The 20,850-nt window shown below is 34.9% G+C and overlaps 2 protein-coding genes and 1 long non-coding RNA gene across 4 annotated transcripts; 1 reads left to right on the top strand and 2 right to left on the bottom strand.

Annotated features, from left to right (window-relative positions):
- Window positions 1–2,113: 2,113 nt before the first annotated feature.
- LOC100805491 (cullin-4) lies at window positions 2,114–14,132 on the top strand. Its single transcript, XM_003546035.4, has 17 exons — window positions 2,114–2,515; window positions 3,453–3,568; window positions 3,686–4,032; window positions 4,934–5,114; window positions 5,310–5,432; window positions 5,515–5,802; window positions 9,735–9,860; window positions 10,016–10,117; window positions 10,213–10,266; window positions 11,770–11,876; window positions 11,970–12,030; window positions 12,131–12,262; window positions 12,377–12,514; window positions 12,620–12,700; window positions 12,854–12,934; window positions 13,482–13,562; window positions 13,787–14,132. Exons 1-17 carry the CDS (start codon window positions 2,281–2,283, stop codon window positions 13,898–13,900), a joined length of 2,367 nt encoding a protein of 788 aa, XP_003546083.1. The 5' UTR covers window positions 2,114–2,280; the 3' UTR covers window positions 13,901–14,132.
- A 3,085-nt stretch (window positions 14,133–17,217) lies between these two features.
- LOC121173613 (uncharacterized) lies at window positions 17,218–20,836 on the bottom strand. 2 transcript variants are annotated; one of them, XR_005888794.1, is made up of 2 exons: window positions 20,427–20,836; window positions 17,218–17,636 (listed from the first exon to the last, which is right to left on the bottom strand). It is a non-coding gene; the product is annotated as an uncharacterized lncRNA (long non-coding RNA). The 2 variants fall into 2 exon arrangements; XR_005888795.1 differs by having other exon boundaries at window positions 17,218–17,586.
- LOC100804420 (F-box/kelch-repeat protein At1g30090) lies at window positions 18,292–20,431 on the bottom strand. Its single transcript, XM_003546033.5, has one exon. It carries the CDS (start codon window positions 19,713–19,715, stop codon window positions 18,498–18,500), a length of 1,218 nt encoding a protein of 405 aa, XP_003546081.1. The 5' UTR covers window positions 19,716–20,431; the 3' UTR covers window positions 18,292–18,497.
- Window positions 20,837–20,850: the final 14 nt, after the last annotated feature.

Raw genomic sequence — 20,850 nt, 5'->3', positions numbered from 1 at the left:
AACTTCTATAAATTTTACCCATACTAAATCTTTTATACGTTACACTGAAAAAGGAATACACCAGTCATTCTTGGGATCTTGGCTAGTATATCCTGCCCTCACTCTAGTCATCACAAATGCCTTAGTATAAGTTGGAACAAATGATAAGATAAAATTGAATGTGGTGATCTTAAAGGCTTTCACTGTCTTTACCTTACAGAGCGTCAAACTTGGAACTGACCTATTGATACGTACGAAGAGTGAAGAAATTGATATTTTAGAGTTACTACACATATTTAATGCATATCATGATTTAGATTCATTGCTACACAGATTACATGCATATTCCCCGCTCATGTGTTGTTTCCTCTCATCCTTCTATCCGTGACGCCTCTTAATTATTTAAAAAATATTATATCATATAACCCTATAAGGGAGAATATTGTAAACGTAAAAAAATTGAGAATGTGTGCAATGTCATAAAACTCAAAAGTAATAGTGTAATCTACTCTTTCCCTTATCAAAAGAGACTTTTTCCTATGTATACTCCAATTTTAATACCAAAAAGTTATCTGTCCAAATGATATTAAATTTGATTATATAAGTATGATTTAAAATTTGAGTCTTGTGGATGTAAAATTATGATTGGAAAGAGAAATTACACTAATGGTGATTAATTAATTTTCTAATGAAAATTAATTATTGATAAAACCGATAAATACTATGTACCAATAACATGATTATAAAAAAAAAAAAATTTTAATTTCACTCATTTGTAATATTTTAAGGAGTGATCCAACTTTATAGTTTATTGTGTATCTACTTTTTAAGTGTATAAGACCATATAATCTAGAATTTGGTATCTTTGAAGCATAATTATGCTTGTCCAAAAGCTAGTTAGTAAGGATTAGTGTAGTTAGAGGGTGGAACCAAGCTAGTTGAGTGTGTTATGCTTAGCTTGGTAGGAGAGAGATAAGGTGGATGAGAAAAGAAATAGAGTGAAAATTGTGTGGATCCACATCTTCTATTATTTTTTTAAAAAATTTCATTTTATTTCTATATTTATTTATTTATTTTTAGCATCTCTACCAAACAGAGAGTGATGGTGGAACAACCAATGGGTTGTGTTATCGAACCTAAATAGGCTTTGGTAAGAATATTGGTATTAAGAAGCTTATGAATGCTTATAAGAAAGAATAGTTGTGTAATATAATTAAGTTGATTACAATGCAAAAACTCTGTTGAAGTTGGAACTTAATTCAAGTGATTTGTACATCAACCATTGTATAAACATTTTGTGTTGTAATATCTTATCCTACAATTTACATTTTTTTTCACTTACGTTGTTATTTTATATTTTTCTGAACTGATGTCTACTTCTGGACATACCTTTTAAAGCAAAATATTGGTTTTATCATCCAAATAAGTTTTATGTCAGTAAACAATCATCTATGTAATTTTTTGTTAAAAAAATTGTCTAAAATTAACATTTTAAAACATTACTTTTTTTTTCTTTCGAATAAACCTTTAAAAGCATTATCACAAATTTATGATTAGAGAAACATGCTTGTGAAATGTGTTACTCATGGTACAAGTAATATTTTTTTAAAAGGCTACTTTTTATTTTTTTTATATTTTCTTTTATTTTTATTTAATTTTCTGATTGTTCTTTTTAAATTAAATAAATTATAATTTTATTATTTTTTAATAATTAATTTGATAAAAAATTTATAATTTAATAGATTATCTTTTCAGTTTCGAGTTATCAACTAATTTTTCAATTTTTAACTATTAGTTTTATCAATCTCAGTATAAATATATGATAGGAATACATTTATCCTTAATTTTTTTAAGTAGACATATTTAATTTTTATAAAAATATTTAATAGTTTTTTAAATATAAATTTTTGTTACTTTGTTTAGAGTAATACCATTTTATAAAAAAATTATTAGAAAAATGATTTTTTTTTTACCTCAAAGTCATCTTCACTCAATTAAAGAAAACTACATATTAATGATTAAAATTTATCCAAATTTTAATTCAAAATTTCAATCAAAGACAATAGAATGAAGAAAAAAAATTAAAATGAAAAAAAGAGAGTTGTGTTTAGGTTGTGGTTTGTGTGTATCCTATGTGCCATTTGAAGCATGTAAGCTTCTTGCAAGCGGAGCTTTAGCTTGGGTTGGTTCGGGTGTGTGTTCTGTTACCCTTTCCTTTCCTCTTGAGTTGGGTTCGGGTGACAACACAAACACAAACACGATGGTGTGTTGATCAGTCTCTTTTCTCTCTCTTTCCATTTGATGTCTCTCCCCACCAAACGGTCGGGCACCGCTGGTTCCTCCCCGTCGCCGCCACCCCCTATGAAAAAGGCCAAGTCCCTCCTCCTCCACTCCTCCTCCTCCTCCGACGCCGTTCTGGACCCTTCCTCCATGCCTCTCGACGACGATCTCCCCAATGCCCGCGCCGCCAATCTCGCCCGCAAGAAAGCCACCCCGCCCCAACCCGCCAAGAAGCTCCTCATCAAGCTCCACAAAGGTCCGCTCTTCCTATTCAACTAACCCTTCCCCCTCTTTAAAAGAGCGTTTTTCTTTCTCTCTCTCCGATTCGCCAATATCCCTTCCTTTCCTCTTCTTCAATTCTTCGTTCTTGCTGCTTAAATTAGGTTTTAGCATTTCAATTCCTTTTATTGATCTGTAATTAATTTGTTCCCAAACTGCTTCGCATGATTCTTCGTCTCCATTTCTTTTCTGCATCGAATTGAGCTTCCTTTCTAGCTTATTATTGTTATTTCTGGAGTCTAGAGTGCCAAAAATTAGTAACCTAAGTGAGTTTCAGTTTCGAACCCCAAGCGGAGCTAAAAGCAGTTCCTATAGGCTTTGCTTGGATGAGCTTCTCAATGAACACTAATAGGAGAAGAAAATAGGAAAACGAGGATGAATTGAGCTTTTTCTGTATGCTAAAATTAAGTTATGTACTTCAGCTTTTGGAGAATTTAGATACGACAGCTTTTATGAATTCTGTATGTATTTTGTATTTTCCTTGGCAAATTCTGTTTTGTAGATGCTACTGAGTGTGAGTCTTGTGAACCTTTCGGTTGTGGAAAGCTCTGTTATTATGAGAAATGATGTCCTTCTGGTTTTGAGCTTATTTGTTGTTGGCATGATAGCATATTGGCATTTCCAAGATAATGACTATAGGTTGGGTTACAAACTTACAGTTAGCTCTTTTATATACGATCTTATTTAATTTTGAGAGATCCTTTATCACTTCCCTCTCTAGATTCTGTGTCTGAAACTTTAAGTGCCTTATGTGTGTCTTATTTTTATGTTGAATGTGCCTGTTAAACATGGCTGTACTGTGAGTTTGTTTTCCTTATTTAGCATATATTTCTAGCTTCATTCTTTTTTGTTGAAAATCCATGGACAATTTGACATGGAAGTATATATAATCAATATCTGTTTTTCTTTTGTAGCTAAACCAACATTGCCCACAAATTTTGAGGAGGATACATGGGCAAAACTAAAGTCTGCCATTCGTGCTATATTTTTGAAGCAACCTAACTCTTGTGATTTGGAGAAGCTTTATCAGGTAACCATAGAAATCCTCTAATTATTACTATTTTTCTATCATGGTTGATTTAACCCTGTGAATATTTATCTTGCACTAACTTATTGGCATTTCATGGTGAACTCATAATCTCCATAGGCTGTGAATGATCTCTGCCTTTATAAAATGGGTGGAAATCTTTATCAACGAATTGAAAAGGAGTGTGAAGCACATATATCTGCAGCACTGCAGTCTTTGGTTGGCCAAAGCCCGGATTTGGTTGTTTTTCTGTCTCTAGTTGAGAGATGTTGGCAGGATCTTTGTGACCAAATGTTGATGATCCGTGGTATAGCCTTGTTTCTGGATAGGACATATGTGAAGCAAACTGCAAATGTCCGGTCATTATGGGACATGGGCTTACAACTTTTCCGCAAACATCTTTCATTGTCTCCGGAAGTAGAACACAAAACTGTTACAGGTCTTCTACGAATGATTGAAAGTGAAAGGTAAGTCCATTGTTTGCAATTCAATTTTGTACCTTTATATGCATGCAGCTTGTTGTTTAAATGTTCCACACTTCCATCCATGGGATCGGGGGGAGAGGGGGGGGGGGGGGTGTTGTTGGCTCTTCTCTTTGCTTTCATTTTAGTTTTTTATGTTTGTGCCTCCATTTCTTTTCAAATTTTATTTTTGTATTTAGTGAAATGAATACACTTGCCATTAGTGATCGTGATAACTGATAATATCATTCTCCATACTAAAATTACAAAATTCATTTCTATTCAAGTTCAGGAATAAACACATTCCCCTTCCTTTATATTTCTTCAGATTTTCAAAGTTAATTAACGAGGAAGAATATTAATCAGGCATGTTTTGCTTGTGGGACTAGCTATTCAAATCTGCATCTAGTTCCAGGGAGTGGCCGTTTAAATTTTAGGTTAACAAAATGTACTAGGATGGCCACTCTTAATGCTTTTTATTCCCAAAAGCGGGGAATAATCACTTGCACATGAAAGGGTAGGATTGGAGAGGTATAGATGGGTTAGAATGGGATTCTTGTTATGGATGAGTTTTTATATATCAATTTATCACATTAGACATTTAAGGCTGACCAAAAATTTTGTACTGGTCTATGTAATCACTTCAACAGGGCATCTTATCAGATTATGTTGGAATGTCAACTGTTATTTATTTCCTTTTTCATATCTACTATTGCAACTTTTGCATGTGGAATATGCAAACGCTTGGGTTTTTGTTAACATCTTTGATCTTTTACATCCATTGCATAAAATATAAGGCTTCATTTTCTGATTGCAATTATAGTTTCTCTCTCAGTATAGGAAAATTAGCTGGCAGATCCATCTGTGTTGTGCCTTAGATTTTTCACTTATATGTCTTGCTTTTCAGAAAAGGTGAAGCAGTGGATAGAACTCTTCTAAACCATCTTTTGAAGATGTTTACTGCTCTGGGAATTTATGCAGAAAGCTTTGAGAAGCCATTCCTTGAATGCACATCTGAATTTTATGCTGCTGAAGGCGTGAAATACATGCAGCAATCAGATGTTCCAGATTACTTGAAGCATGTGGAGGTGTTTTCTTTTCCTTAACCCATTGTATTTTATCATATTGGCTTCAGTTATTTTGGTGATTCTTTAATAAATGGATTGTGTCATTCAATTTCAGTTTTATCTGACACTCTGACTGTAAAAGTTATCTTTGTCTATCCTTCCCTTGTCCACATTGTATACTTACTGCAGGGATTTTTTGGGTACTCATTTCTGCAGATAAGATTGCAAGAAGAACATGAAAGATGTTTGATCTACTTGGATGCAAGTACTAGGAAGCCATTGATAGCAACGGCAGAAAAGCAACTTCTTGAACGTCATATACCTGCCATTCTTGATAAGGTTTTGATCACTTCTGGATTTTGATCTGGTAATTTCTGTTTTTTTCCCCATTGCTTCAATATTATTTCTTGTGTTATAATAGGGCTTCGCAATGCTTATGGATGGGAATCGTATTGAAGACCTCCAGAGAATGTACTTACTCTTTTCAAGGGTCAATGCCCTCGAGTCACTGAGGCTGGCCATTAGTTCATACATCAGGAGAACTGGTCAGGGCATTGTTTTGGATGAGGAGAAAGATAAAGATATGGTTTCATCCCTCTTGGAATTTAAGGCTTCTCTTGACACAACATGGGAAGAAAGCTTTTCCAAGAATGAAGCATTCTGTAACACCATTAAAGATTCATTTGAGCATCTCATCAATCTTCGTCAGGTACTTCCCATTTTTTGTTGGTTAGTTTTGATACTGAAATTTAATAAATTTCTCAAGATAGAAAGCTCCAACCAATCTTCTGGAAATATCTCAACCTAATATTAACTTAAACAAAAATTCTTATCTGCTATATGATTATGTATAGTTATTGGCAATCCTAATTGTGCAAACATAACGACTGTAAAAGATAATTAAGTTTACTTGATTTTTCTGTTTTTTTTTTTAAATTATTCGAAGCTAAATTATGTTAGTTCTTGTTCCAACTTCCAAGTTTCTAGCTAAATGACCTCAACAACAGAATCCGTGTCTCTGAGGTAGTAATTTTATAAGGAAGGCCAATAATTTATCCTCTACCTAAATATACCTTCTATAGCCTTGTAAAACTGGAATCTGATGATGATATATGTCATTGCTGCAAAGATCAATAAAGCTAATTAATATCCTTTTCTGGCCATTGAATTCCTTTCCTTGTTGTCTACATGTTACGGCAGTGTAGCAGCCACCTTAAAAAAAATTTAATTAAAATATACATTAATGGAAAGAGAGCATGTACATCAGTGCTGAGGACAAATCCTAAAAAAGAGAAAATCTTAGAAAAAGTAGAGCTGTTTAGCAGTGGAGGATGTTAAATTCTCCAAAAAGAGAAAAGATTAAGACAATATGTTTGAAGAAAATATAAGGCATTCCAATTTCTTTGCTCGTTAGCAATAGAATTTTATATTTCTCTTGAGGCTAGCCTTTATAAATTCTCCACGTGTGTCATTCCTCATTTGCATCACTACTCAACATTAGGATTGTGTTTATTTGCCATCAGGAAATACTTTTTATGTGATAATACTGAGTATTCTTAATTCCCATCTCTTATCCATTGGGTTTTGGCTTTCTGATGCCATGGTAATACTTCTTGATTCATTGGTCTTCTATACAAATCTCATACAAGATAGGGTGGTGGTCTGAGAACATTACTGTGGGAAGAAACTTGAGAACATATCCATACTCTAAATTTGTTGAAGCTCTGTATAGTCTTCCATAAAATCTTTCCAAATCTTGAGCAGGGGTGGGGATCCGTGTATCTGTCTGGTCTGGTCTGGTCCCCACCACCCCTAAGCCCACAGTTCTATATGCTTTCCCTGAACGATTAACTTCTTTCTACAGATATTATTCCTCAGCTATATCATTTAGGTATCGTGCCGTCATCCAAGCCTCCCTCATTTCTTCTAAGAGATTCTTCAGCCTTTCCTAGAGACCTTTCTTCAACTCTGCCCTGGGATTCGTGTATATGAGTGTGAATTACCCCCTAATCTCATTCCCATACATGAGTTACAGATGAATGAATTGAAAGTCCTCTACTACTTCCACATCCACCTTATGTGACTTCCAGGCTAAAAAGATTCCACCCAAAAAGAAAAGTCTCCTGCAGCAATAAGGGGAAAAAATCCTTTAAAATATGTCATTCCTCTCCAACCAAATGCAACAGCATTGCCATCAATTGCGCATTGCTATAAAAACCGTCCTTTTCTTGCCAAAGCCTTTCAAGTTTAACATAAGAAATTACTCAAGTGGAGGGTACATACCCACTGTTTGGTAATAATCCCAAACCAGGTGATAGAATTCCACAATAACACTGATTTTATTCAGTAAATACTGCGCCAAGGCTCATCCAGAGCATAAAGCTCCTGCAGAATGTCTTACATTACAAGAGACTTCCAGCCCTAAATTTCAAAATACTACGCACTAAATCTGATTCCCTACTTGTTCCTGTAAAACATCCTAAAAATCCTAACAATAATTGCCTTGCATTAGTTATTGCACTATACATTCTGAAAATACTATCAGGATAACTGCCATACTTCTAACAATAACTGCTTCATGCATGGCAGTTGTTGCACTCTGCCCACATCTCCTGGAGTGAACTCTCCAAATGGGTGGTTTGTTTGGACTTGGATTCTTTGCTAGTGTTTCATTTTCTGCCATGTCTGGGCCTTGGTATCCATCATTGCCTCCTGGTATAAATGCTTCCTTGTCCCCAAGGCTGAGTAGGAAACTGGCGTTGCAAGGTGAGCTCATCCTCCCCTGTAGCATCTTCAATTGCTCGTTCACCACCCCCATGCGGATGGTCCAAGGGGTTCAGAACTACTCCTCTTACTACAGGACACTTACCTAGCCAACATTTAGATCCGGCTCTACCTAAATTTTTCTGGTTTACTCCAACATTTCTCACTTGTCCGACTGTTGCCAAGCAGTTTTTGGATATCAAACGGACCTCCCCAGAAGGTAATTTTAATGTTTGCCTTTCCACAAACCAAAAAATTGGTTGACCTGTTGTCCAGCTATCCTGACTTCCCTCCTGTCTAAAACCTGTTTGGGTTATACTATATCTTCTTGCTGTAATTCATCAACTCTGGATTTTTTCATATTTCCTCATAAATGTCTCTTCCTTGCAACTTTGTTGAGGCAGAAATGATGAACTGTAGATCCGCTTCTTCTTGTACTTCTGATAATGCATATGCTGCACTATTATGTTTCCTTGACTTGTAATCAATATCTCAGTGAAAACCTAATAACTTAGCCATCCAACATTGTTTGTCAGCAGTGGTAATCTTCTGTTCCCGCAAATGTTTTAAGCTTTTTTGATCTGTGTGAACAACAAATCCTCTTCCCCAAAAAATAATGTCTCCAATGATGGATGGCCAAAACCAAGGTTGTCAAACTCAAGAGTTTATCTAAACTTGTGGAGCCTTTGTAAACTAAATTTGTAAGAGTTCACCTGATATTAAAAAGCCAATATGCAATAGAAATTATATATTATATCATGATTTATAATACCATACACATATAGCACATCATAGTTTATATCACAATTAAATACAGAGATTCTTTTCCCAAAGAAAGAGATTATATCAATATCTTCAACTCATTTAAAACCCAATTATGTCATACACACAAAAATGTGAATGGAGGAGAATGGTCTCACATGAGTTTGTGGAATTGAGCTTTGAATAGGAGAATTCATTGAATGGGTTTGTGGAATTGAGTTTGGAACAAAGGCTTTGAACAAATGAGCCCTAATGCTTCTGGGAGAATGAAGCTTTGTGGAATCTATTAGAAAACGTTCAAACTTGGAACAGTGCCTTCAAACAAATGCAATGCCGATGAGATCTGAGAGTGTTTGAACTTTATTGAGTAACCTTCAAAAGCGAACAGAGAGTGAGAGAATCAAGCGAACAAAGATAACGGTGCCTTCAAATTGAGACCTAACATGAGTTTTAATCGTGTATCAAAACGGCTAAAAAAAGCTTGTCATTTTGGTCTGAAATGGGGCATAGGGTGGAATTGCATAATTGGTCTTTGACTTGCGAGCTTGAGCGATTCTGTGCAACTCTACTTGAGTTTGATTGAGTTTACCAGCAAAAGGAATCTGGAAGCATGTTAAATCGATTTGGGGGTTTGGGATTGTAAACTGATCAAATGAGTTTGAGTTGGAGCTCAAGTTTGACAACTTTGGTTAAAACTAAAGCCATCAATTATTTCATAGACAGGTTTATTGAGGTTGGTGCCTGGAATTGCCTCACTGAAAAATGCAAAAGATTGCTTCTGTTGCATTGCATAAGAACAGCTTCTTTTCCTTTGTCGCTTGCATCATATTCTATTTCAAATGGAAGAGTGAAATTTGGATAAGCCAACACCAGTGATGATGAAACAGTCCTTTTAACTTGTCTCTTATACCTAGTGTGTTAAACTTAAAATATCCATTTTGGCCATTCCGATTCTTGTTATTGAATACTTGTGCAAGTTGTTGATTGATCATACTATACTTTGTCCATCAGTGGACTTGTGAAATAGTTGTGATGTGCTTTTCAATCCTTGGGTTAGGTTTTTATTTTTACATGTGATTTGCAATCAACTGACTTCTATTTTTTCCCCCTTGCCAGAACCGGCCTGCAGAGTTGATTGCCAAGTTTTTGGATGAGAAACTTCGTGCAGGTAACAAAGGCACTTCAGAAGAAGAGTTGGAGGGTACACTTGATAAAGTCCTGGTTTTATTCAGGTTCATTCAGGTATGCTTGATGGATGTTTCATTGGTGGAGTAGCTAACAATTACACCTTATTTCCTGTACTTTTTGTTTGTGCTCATGGTGTTATCATGCACTTCTACTGATCTTTATCTTCCATACTGATATTGTCAAGATTACTTGACCTTTTGTTGTTAAAGGGCAAGGATGTGTTTGAGGCATTTTATAAGAAAGATCTTGCAAAAAGACTACTGTTAGGAAAGAGTGCTTCTATTGATGCAGAGAAATCTATGATCTCCAAGGTTAGGGTTTTTCTTTCTCATTTAACTTCAGAAATAATTAATCGATTCTTCACATAAGTTTTAGTAATATTAAAAGTTTTCTTTCATTAATACAGTTGAAGACCGAGTGCGGCAGCCAGTTCACAAACAAACTAGAAGGGATGTTTAAGGTACACATATTTGAATCAAACCTCATCTTTTTTCTAAATCTCTATTTTTGGCTTGGAAGTTCACTGGGAATTTGAACCTGGTTAGAATTTTTTGGTTACATTTAAGATTCAATAGTAAGGTTGAACTTGGATTTTTATTTATAAATTCCTTTTTGGTCATATGAAATTGTTGGTTATAATTATTTCCTTATTATTAGTCCTGATTTTATTATAATCATTAGTTTTCCTAGTTACTATAATTAGAACTGCCTCAGCTAACCTCTTTTGCCTAAATTTTTTTTACTATACTTAGAACTGATGAGGCTTTTCTAGTCATTGTAATTATAAGATCAATTTGGATTTATTATATACTTCTTTTTATCAGATTTATTATTTACTTTTTGATCTAGGCTCATATAAACATTGTACATAGACTTGTGAATATCTGTGGAAAATATTCATTTCATTCAACTGAAATATTATTGCTTAATAAGTTTATTGTAATTCTAAATTGAAAAGGCAACAAACAATATTTGACACACTTTCAAAAAAGTTGAGAAAATTACTCTTCTCGTGATCTGTACTTTTGCATGTGTATAAAATCTATAGCATTGCAATGATATGCATCAATTTAGTGGTTTTCTCCCTATCAATTAAGCATTTATCTTAGATATATCAAATGGCCTATCACTCATTTAAATGTATTTTAAACCAGTGTTATCAATGGCAGATGGCGGAAGACCGAAATTCCGCCATATAAACACACCATTGCGCCTTATGGCAGGTCTTTCTTCACAAATTGCCCATGTCAGTTGGCAAAATATTCGCCATGCCATTCCACCAATGCGGTGCCATGGCCGCTATGTAATAACACTGTTTTAAACTCACTGAAATGGATAAGGATTTGGTATCTTTCTTAGATAAAAAGTCCACTATATTTTGATGCTTGATAGTGTGCTTGGGTTTTATACTACCTTTGGTCTTGTATATAAGAAACAAATGAGAGCATTTTTTTTGGTCCTAATTATAAGAAACGTAGACCTACTTTCAAATGTATTAATTGCTAATTTCCTTTTATACCCTTGATTTATTGTGAAGTCTATTAACAAAACTTTCATTCATTTCCCATGAAAGTGGATGCATTCATTAGGTAAGTCACATAGTCACACCCATTAGTTAAAAAAATCTTGAATTACTAGTTTTTCTTTTTTAATTGGCAAATGTTAGTTTTTTTTAATTACTAGTAATGCCATTAAATATAACTCCCACCTAAACCATTTAATTCTATGGGTACTTTTATTTAGAATAAAATTAAAATTTATGGCATTATTAATTAAAATGATCTAATTTAACTACTTTTAATGCTCTTGATGAATTAAATATTTGTTTCTTATATATAAGACCGGAGGTAGTAGTTTTGTACAACTATGCCGTAATGATGATCTGACAAGCTTTATGAATTATTATAGCTTTTATTTATCTGTTGCTTTTTATAACTACGTTATTTTTTTTTTCCTAATTCAGGACATTGAATTATCAAAAGAAATAAACGAGTCCTTCAAGCAGTCATCCCAGGCTAGGACAAAACTCCCATCAGGGATTGAAATGAGTGTTCATGTCTTGACAACTGGGTAAACCGTGTTTTCCCTTTCTCATTATTGATAATTTTTATGTACTATTTTTTCTTTCCAGTGAATCTAATTGCAATTATTGGATGAGTGCAGGTACTGGCCGACATATCCACCCATGGATGTTAGACTTCCTCATGAATTGAATGTTTACCAGGTTCAGCACAAACCATGAATGCTCTTGTAACTGCAGGTGTCCTTGATACTTGAGTGACTTCCCTGACATGGTCCTTTCCTTTCCATTATTTTTCCTTCAGGATATTTTCAAAGAGTTCTATCTAAGCAAATATAGTGGGAGGCGTCTGATGTGGCAAAATTCATTAGGTCACTGTGTCCTAAAGGCAGAGTTTCCTAAAGGGAAAAAGGAGTTGGCTGTCTCCCTATTTCAGGTTGGCCTGTTATAAACCATTGTTTTTCTTTTAAAATTTTCATTTTTATTGTAGTCTATCTTGTGTTGCACACATGTTTCTGTGATTAATTCTGCATGCCTGATTGTGCTCCAGACTGTTGTTCTTATGTTATTCAATGATGCTGAGAAACTAAGCTTTCAAGATATCAAGGACTCTACTGGTATAGAGGGCAAGGAATTGAGAAGGACTCTGCAATCACTTGCATGTGGAAAAGTTCGTGTCCTACAAAAGGTGTGTTTGTAATCATTTGGAGAATTACCAGTTTATAATTTTTGTTAATTACTATGGTTTCTTTTAATTTTCTAATGTTGATTCCCTTTGTTGAACATGCAACAGTTGCCAAAGGGTAGAGATGTGGAGGATGATGACTCATTTGTTTTTAATGAAGGGTTTACAGCTCCTCTTTATCGTATAAAGGTACAATACCCGATGCTTAGGAGCATTAGGGATCAGATTAAGTGAATCTTAAAATATCATTTGCGTTTTAGTTGCAGTTACCATAGTTTAGCCCTCCTCTAAATAATGATTATGCGATTCTTTTTCCAACTAATTTGATGTTGGGGAGTGTAGGTGAATGCAATTCAGTTGAAGGAGACAGTGGAGGAGAACACAAGCACCACAGAAAGAGTTTTCCAAGACCGTCAGTATCAGGTCAATTTTCTTTTTCCCCAAAGCCCTCCACTTAGCTCAGACTTCTGAGCACTAATGCACAAAGGAATATGATGTGCCTTAAATCTGTTAGAAACTAATATGCTTGGCATCATGCAGGATATTTTCATGAATGGGCCAAGTTTACACTCATAAGTTTTATTTCACTAAATATCTGTGTCATAATAAATTATATCAAAATCCCTATTTGGGACGAACATTAAACTCTCTAGATATATTAATGAGAAAAAATGTTAAAAATGGTTTTTAATTATTATTATTATGTTATTAAAATTCACAAATCGTGATATAAATATAATATTTGATCTTTTGTTTACAAATTTGGTAAATGATAATTTAGATATTCAAAGTTGAATATCTAAGATTGTTGACTGTAACCAAACAAAGGAAGATGCCTTTTGGTTGGGCCTCTTATTATAGGCAATTAATATTTATCCCATATATAAAGGTATCCAAGATACTTAGGTGTTTTGAGTGTCTATGTACTAAACATACTGTGACATATTATTCTTATTGGCACGGTTTGCAGGTTGATGCTGCTATTGTGAGGATAATGAAGACTAGGAAAGTGCTTAGTCACACGCTTCTTATTACTGAACTCTTCCAACAGGTGACATTATTACCTTTCGGTTCTTTAATTCAAATGGAGTCTGTGTGAACACCCAAGTGGTTTCATAAAGCTACTTTATGGAATGATTACCGATAATGTTCTAAAATACGTTATGCTTCCTTATGTTGTGTACAATACAAGTGATCTCTTTTGATACAGACTGTTTTCTCTCTGATTGATAAGTTAATACTAATTTAAGGAAGTGAATTTTTTTGTGTGAACAGCTCAAATTTCCAATAAAACCAGCTGACTTGAAGAAAAGGATCGAAAGCCTGATTGACAGGGAGTATCTGGAGAGAGACAAGAACAACCCTCAAATATACAATTACCTGGCATAGTTTATTTTCTTAAATGATGTGGGTAAAGCTCGATGTTTAATCCTTTGTCATATATGTACAGTAACAACGGATTCTCCCCACTCCCCTTTATTTTTTTCTTTTCCTTTCATTTATGGACCGTTGTACTGTAATTGTAAAGCATATTCTCCCCCTTGAATTTCTTTTCATTTAGTTGAGAATTCAAAATTGTTCCCAAAAATGATCGAGAAATTAAAAAGGAATTGGTGATTAACAAGGTAGGTTTCTTCTCAAGGACTCAGGTCATAGTTTTTCCCCGTTGCCTAATTTTTAATGTTCCTCTACACGTAAAATACTTAGAGAACACCGGTTAGTTTATTCTTTGCTCCAGAAGTATAAGAAATTGTTTTATATGTTCATGTTTTTCTATGTGAATTGATAAAAAATAAATTAAAAAGTTAATACTGAGAATATTTTTCAAAACTATACCAGATATTTTCTTCTCTAAATTTCAGTGGAGGATTCCTATCCCTCTCTGAAGAGTATTTTGAAGTTATATTTTTTTTTCTCATTGTCACGACATTTCATGTATTGTCTAATTTTATTTTTTAAGATACTATAACTTAATTTGAAATTTTAGATGTTCGCATACTACTGATTTGAAGATATCTTTTTTTTAAAAAAAAAAAAGAACTATATTTGAAATTATTGAAATTCTAATTAATTGTATTTTGAATTTTAATACATTACATCAATAAAGATTATATGTTTTAATTCAAGTTAATTTATTTTCATATTTTTCTTCTCAACTTTAAAACTTTCATTTAATAACTATAGATTTAAAGTTATTTTGTGTTTTTTCAGTTGAACAATAAAGACTAGAGATTTTGAAAAAGAAAAAAAAACTAAATATCATCGACTTTAACAATCTGAGTATCATATTGGATCATCTGTTATCTCTATCTATGGAGTTATTGGTGGAGATAAAGGGTCAGTTGAGTGCGAGTTAAGGGATTCTCGGCGTGAAGCCAACAATGTTAAGATGCTCCATACACTGATTCTATGACCATTTTGTTTGTTAGAGCTTACTGTTTCTTGTTTCTCACCAACCAACCCAACAAAAAAGAGCATTATTTTCAATTCCCACCAATTGATCCAATACTAATCCCTTTTAACAAATATAAGTAATTATACATTCACAATGATGAAGAAAACATTACGATCCCCAATGACTGAGGTAAATTACAATCTCCATTCATACAATAACAAGTCTCCACACATTTTAGATCCTAATTTCGCCACCAAAAACGAGCAAATGCACACATAAAAAAAAAATAGCCTTTTGATTTAGACATCGAATAGAATACCAGGCGGAAACATGAGAAGAAGGGACATCGATTCTCAAACGGCTTTGACGGCGGCGGAGGAAGCTGCTGTGGGGGCGGGGTTGAGTGGGGCGCGGATGGCGGTGGCGTCGTCGTCGTCGGGATCGTAATCTGGATTGAGATTCCGATCGATGGCTTGGCGAGCCTGTTGAAGACAGGGTTTACATGCAATCTCTATTGTGATCCAACCTAGAAGAACTCCCACCACTGCTATCACCGCGCTCGTTATCGCACCCATTTCACCTTTCAATCTCAAACTTGTTATCACTGTTACACACTCACGATGATGAATTCAATCAATGAATGTCTCATGCTAAAGTAAGCCATTGTCTTCTTTTCTTGGTTCCGATTGGGCCACTATCTGGGCCCAAGGACAGACAACATATTGACTATTGCTTCCTGCACTCCCTTTTTGCCTTTCAGAATAGCCAATCCCAGTTGTAAAATGTAAAATTACATTTCGGAATACACACTCTTTTTGGCTTCCGGAAGGTCAAAAATATATTCTGAAAAGAGTGCAGGAAACATCATCCCAACATACTAGTCTCACTTTTCTATTTACACTCAGCTTTTTCTTTTACATTTTACAAAACAGTTTTTAGAATTTCAAAAATAAGACTTTAATTTTTATATGCTCCGAAATCAGAAATTTGAGATACATATACACTGCCAACCAATTAAAAATCACGATACATACAGCGTGGGTGAAGAGTAGAAAAGGAGGGTTGGTGCGAATAGAATTACCCAACTTGGTGTTGAGCATAGACCTAAATGATGCGTTACATTGGAAATCCTATTTCTTCTTTGTTTTCAATTGAAAAATAATATTTCACCAAAAAAAAAGAATGGAATGAAACAAATATCCAAATAACTATGTTTTTTCGTGGAATATGTAGAAACTAGAAAGTGGTTGATTATCAGTTCCTTTTTTAAAGTGTACTCCTAGCCGAGATAAATTGTTCAATATTTATTAACATCATTGTATTTAACGGATTAAACATTTATTGTTGATTAAACCATGTAAAAAAAGAGAGTATATAATCAGACTCTCATTTTCTATTTGATCAACCTAATGCGCCCTTAGTTTTACATTCATTGATTTGCAAGCCCTTGACATAGCTGGGGTTGGACCAATCTTGCGTTTTGCTTTATATTATTATAACTCAATTAGTTCATAATGTAAATAAATCAGAACCGTTCCATTTTTATCTAAATTCTAAAGGTTCTGATATATGATTGTACTGACTTTACAAATATTTGATTAAACCAAATCTGAGTTCTATAGTTCACCCCTGGTCATTCACCATGAAGTGGACAAACTTGAATGAAAATAATCCAAAATAGCTTACGAGTAAATATTTCATAAATTAACAATGTAAATATTTTTTAGACTATCATTCAATTAAAGTTGACATGTAAGTATTTTTTAGACTATCATTCAATTAAAGTTGACATGTAAGTTAATATGTATGAGAGAGTTTATTAACCGATACCTGTTATAATTTCTCATTGACAATGTAAAAAATTTAATGCAGAGTTTTTGGGGCACATGCTCCTCCTCACTATCTTAGGAATCTCATACAAGATTGCCAATGCCCTATATCGCATATCTATAGAGAGGCCAACCGGAGTGTTGATCATATTTCGAATATGGCCACCTTGCTCTCATTGGTTTTACTTTATTGTTCCATTTTTCTCTCATGTTGAGATTGATTCTTGATGTGGATGCCAGAAGCTCCTCTTTATCTCGCCTTCTGGCGCTGTAATTTCTCTTTTCCATACCCCTCAATCAAAAAAAGAAAAAACGCATCTCACCCAAAAGTTTAAGATAAACAAAGTAAAATCTCCAATACGGGGGATCCAATTGCGCAAACTGTTTAGTGGCTCCAATAGAAGATATTTTCATTCTTCAACCTATGAAGACCCCCCCCAAAAAAAAAACTTCAAATATCAAAACAATAAAAGTAAAAAATCTTCAAGCAATGAACTTCAGCACGTGGAACATATTATTATAATTACATGACAAGAATCGCATCATGCATATAAAAAATAAATAAAAATCGTGCCCTTTAATTTAATCATTCGCCCCAACTTAAAAAGCTGCAGCATTCACGTTCACCACTACTCTATATATGTATCCATCATAAAAAGCAAGTACCTCTCCTTTTTTCTCATATGCCCTTAAATGCACAGAAGAACGTTCTCATGTGTAGCGTCAAGAATTTGCCCACCTAATTCATATTAAGCTTGGCGTGCACTCACCTGCATTCACCCTTTGGTCAACTTGCATTGACTTGCTCTTATGCACTTAGAGGTGCACCACTCCTCCCACTTGCACATCAACTATATCAACTCCAAAATCAAAAGTCATAATATCACTCAATTGACAGTGACTGCCATCAAAAGAAACGAGGTGATAAAGGTAGAGCCTTTGTGCCTTTAGAATAGAGGATCAATATGGAAACAAACAACTACAATTTCAAAAAGAGACAGATTGTGGAAACCCCAAATCCAATGCACATATACAAGGATGGAATAAAAACCAAAATTCACTTGAAAGTGGCATATACATGTCTAGATAAAACTGAAAATTGTCAACAATGTCTAAGTTAACTGAACAATAATAAAGAATAGGAATAACAGATGAAACTCTTTATAGTGTGTTAGTAAATCGGCTGCTGCATACAGAGTATAATATAACCCCACAATCTACTCTACCAGCCCCACAAATAGTTTTAGCCGACATATGTAAAGATGTTAATACATATTCTCTATCATACCATTGTCTTTAAGTTAGACCAACAATTTGGTCTTGGATTTTTAATTACGTAATATTACCAAATTAAAGAACAAATTTTTTTAACATTTCATTCTGGTACCATACAACACGATGGAATTCCAGCCTCAGGACCCATATCAATGAAAAAGGCCTTATACAAACAAGTACTATCCTGCTTATATCCTTTGAAAGATTGCATGTGATATGGTTTTAGAAACAAATACAAGTGTAATTTCTGACAATGGAATTAAGTCATAGAGATATTCATCAAGGACAAAATATCGATGTAATTATTGATGTACAACTAACACTGCCCAAGCAACCACGAGAAGATACTATCACTGATACAATTCAAAAAACTGTTTTGAAGTGTTCCTTCACACAGCTATTACAACTTTTAGATCTCTAATAATTATATTAATTACATTTTATTGATACAACATTCATGAGCATAATATTACAGGATTATGAAAAACTAAGCAAACAGCACCTGAGAGCTTGAAGGAGTCAGATCAGACACACTTTCTGGTGCATCTATTACATGCCATCGAACACTGAAGTTCCATTTTTCCTTACAACTTTCTTTTGGGTTCAGTCTAGTGATATGGCCAACACCAACCACAAGATTTTGACCCACAACATAAATATGACAATCACAAGCATTCACAGCAAAAGGCTTGCGTATTTGCTCGGGCAAAGGAAGCCCTTCTATGGCTTCCCAGGAATCGGTTTCAGGGTCATAGACCTTTAGCTTCATTCTTTCGAGCTCAGAAACAACAAATAAGTGCCCGTAAACAACCACACTCGAACCTGTCCACCCTTCTCTGAGTCCAACAGCCATATTTTCCCAGTTATTAGTTCTTGGATCATAGACCTGGCCTCTTGGAGAGACATAAAAAGGCCACAACCACCCTTCAGTCACCAGAAGTTTCCCATTGAGAACTGCAGCATCATAAGATGCCATATTTGTTCCCATGTTGGCAATAGGGCGCCAACTCCCATTGAGAGGATCCAACACCTCAGCAGAATCAAGCTCATAAAGATCAGTACTATTTCCCCCAGCTACATATATCATCCCATCAATCACTCCACTGGCAAAAAATGACCTGGCAGTGATCATCCTATTCATTACAGTCCACCTATTCTTCTGCATCTCATATTTCAACACCAAGTCAAGAGGGCAATCCACATCAGAGACCATGCCACCACAAACAAACAGTGTGCCGTCGCAGGGGATCGAAACACACCTAAAACCATGAGGGCAAACCTTGTCCTTACAAGGCATTGCAGGGATAGTGTGCCAAGAAAAGTGTGTGAGGTCAAGCACCTGCCACTTGATCTTCCCAGTGCACTTGTGGTAGGCAAAAACAAAAAGCCAAGGATCTTTCAAACCAAATTGCTTCCTATTGGTGAAAAACCTCTCTTTGTTACCAAGTAGCATATGCCACCTCTTGCACACAGCTCTACAAGATGAGTGACTCTGAACCGGAAGCCGGAGAAGACAATTGAGAGCAACATCATCAGGAAGGCCAGGAATTAAGGGTTCTTCTCTGAGAGAAAGCTCTAACTCAGGTGATGGATTTGCCAAAGAAGATTGGATCACAGCTAACCTAAACTTGGGAGATAATGTCATTTGAGGATCTCCTAGCTTGTGTACTGGTGCCTGCTGAGATGAAAATCTAACACGCTGCATCTTTTAAATCTCAAATAAACACCTGAAACCCTTGATAAAACACTAAAACTTTACCTTCTCTAATTTCAAATTTCTAGTTCATGTTCAGGTGGATTGGAACAATATCCCACCAAATAGTAACACCAAAATTTCAATCCGGGGGGGTAAAGAATCTATTCCGAAGTTACTTCAACTGATTCCCTCGTAGATTTTTATGAGAAATAAAAGCAATCCCCCAAATCAAATCCACAATAAAGAGAAGAAGCACTAATTCCTCCTCCACAATGATCTAAAAAGCTGATATAGGATTACAACAGACACAAAATTCCCCTCTTTAAAATCTCCAACTTTATAAAAGTATTTCACACACAACAGATATGGGGGCCTGCTCTGTTCATCAAAAGCCAACACCTTTACCAACTGAGATTCATCAATATTTCAACTTTAGGGAACCCAAAAATCCTTAATTTGCACCAACTTCAAATATCCCTATTCACAGGTCTCCCAAAAACAACAAACACCTCATAAGCAGCAAATAAAAATATCAGCTTTATCTGAAATACCAGTGAAGAAGACCAAAAACTCAAACTAGAGATTACCCTTAAAATATCTGATTAAGATCAAGACAACCCGGAATTTATGAAAGTGGGAAGAAACATTGGAGCCAAACAAACAAAGGCACAAAAAAACAACAAGGAAAAAAAATGAAGTGGACAAAAAACAAAGACTTACAAGAGAGAATCAAGGGAGTGGTAAAGAGGATAGGGAGAAGGAGAAGATGAGATTGAGGGGGCAGAGTTTGCTTTTTGTTAGCACAAGATTAGGGGATAAAGAGAAAAAGGGTGACCCGTTTTTGATGATTGTTTTGATCAAAGAAAGATTTGATTATTGTATGGCAAACATGACGCCAGTAGTGCAGATTCATGCAGACAAAACCACGCGCTTTTGGGGTTTTTGGTTTGACACGCAACAAAAAAAAATGTAAAACATTGCATGGCCGTGGCATCACGCTCTACTGTTTCAGGTTGTACTGTACCACCCTTTTTATTCTATTCATTCATCACTATCATCACTCGGGAAAAGCAAAAAACAGTCATTAATCTCTAATCATCTAAAACTTGAACCGCTTCACGCGTTAATTCAGGGTAATCATGCA

The sequence above is a fragment of the Glycine max genome, chromosome 15 (assembly GCF_000004515.6).
Source record: "Glycine max cultivar Williams 82 chromosome 15, Glycine_max_v4.0, whole genome shotgun sequence".
Taxonomy (NCBI): domain Eukaryota; kingdom Viridiplantae; phylum Streptophyta; class Magnoliopsida; order Fabales; family Fabaceae; genus Glycine; species Glycine max.
The sequence above is the reverse complement of the archived record's forward strand: the minus strand, read 5'-3'. Positions and strand labels throughout refer to the sequence as shown.

What these genes read in the sequence shown, in the direction of transcription:
- LOC100805491 (XM_003546035.4), top strand. Translation starts at nt 2,281, where the DNA reads ATGTCTCTCCCCACCAAACGGTCGGGCACCGCTGGTTCCTCCCCGTCG. An exon ending in TACCTGCCATTCTTGATAAG is followed by an intron (nt 5,433 to 5,514) that starts GTTTTGATCACT and finishes GTGTTATAATAG; the next exon opens with GGCTTCGCAATGCTTATGGA. An exon ending in TCCAAGACCGTCAGTATCAG is followed by an intron (nt 12,935 to 13,481) that starts GTCAATTTTCTT and finishes CACGGTTTGCAG; the next exon opens with GTTGATGCTGCTATTGTGAG.
- LOC100804420 (XM_003546033.5), bottom strand. Translation starts at nt 19,715, where the DNA reads ATGCAGCGTGTTAGATTTTCATCTCAGCAGGCACCAGTACACAAGCTA.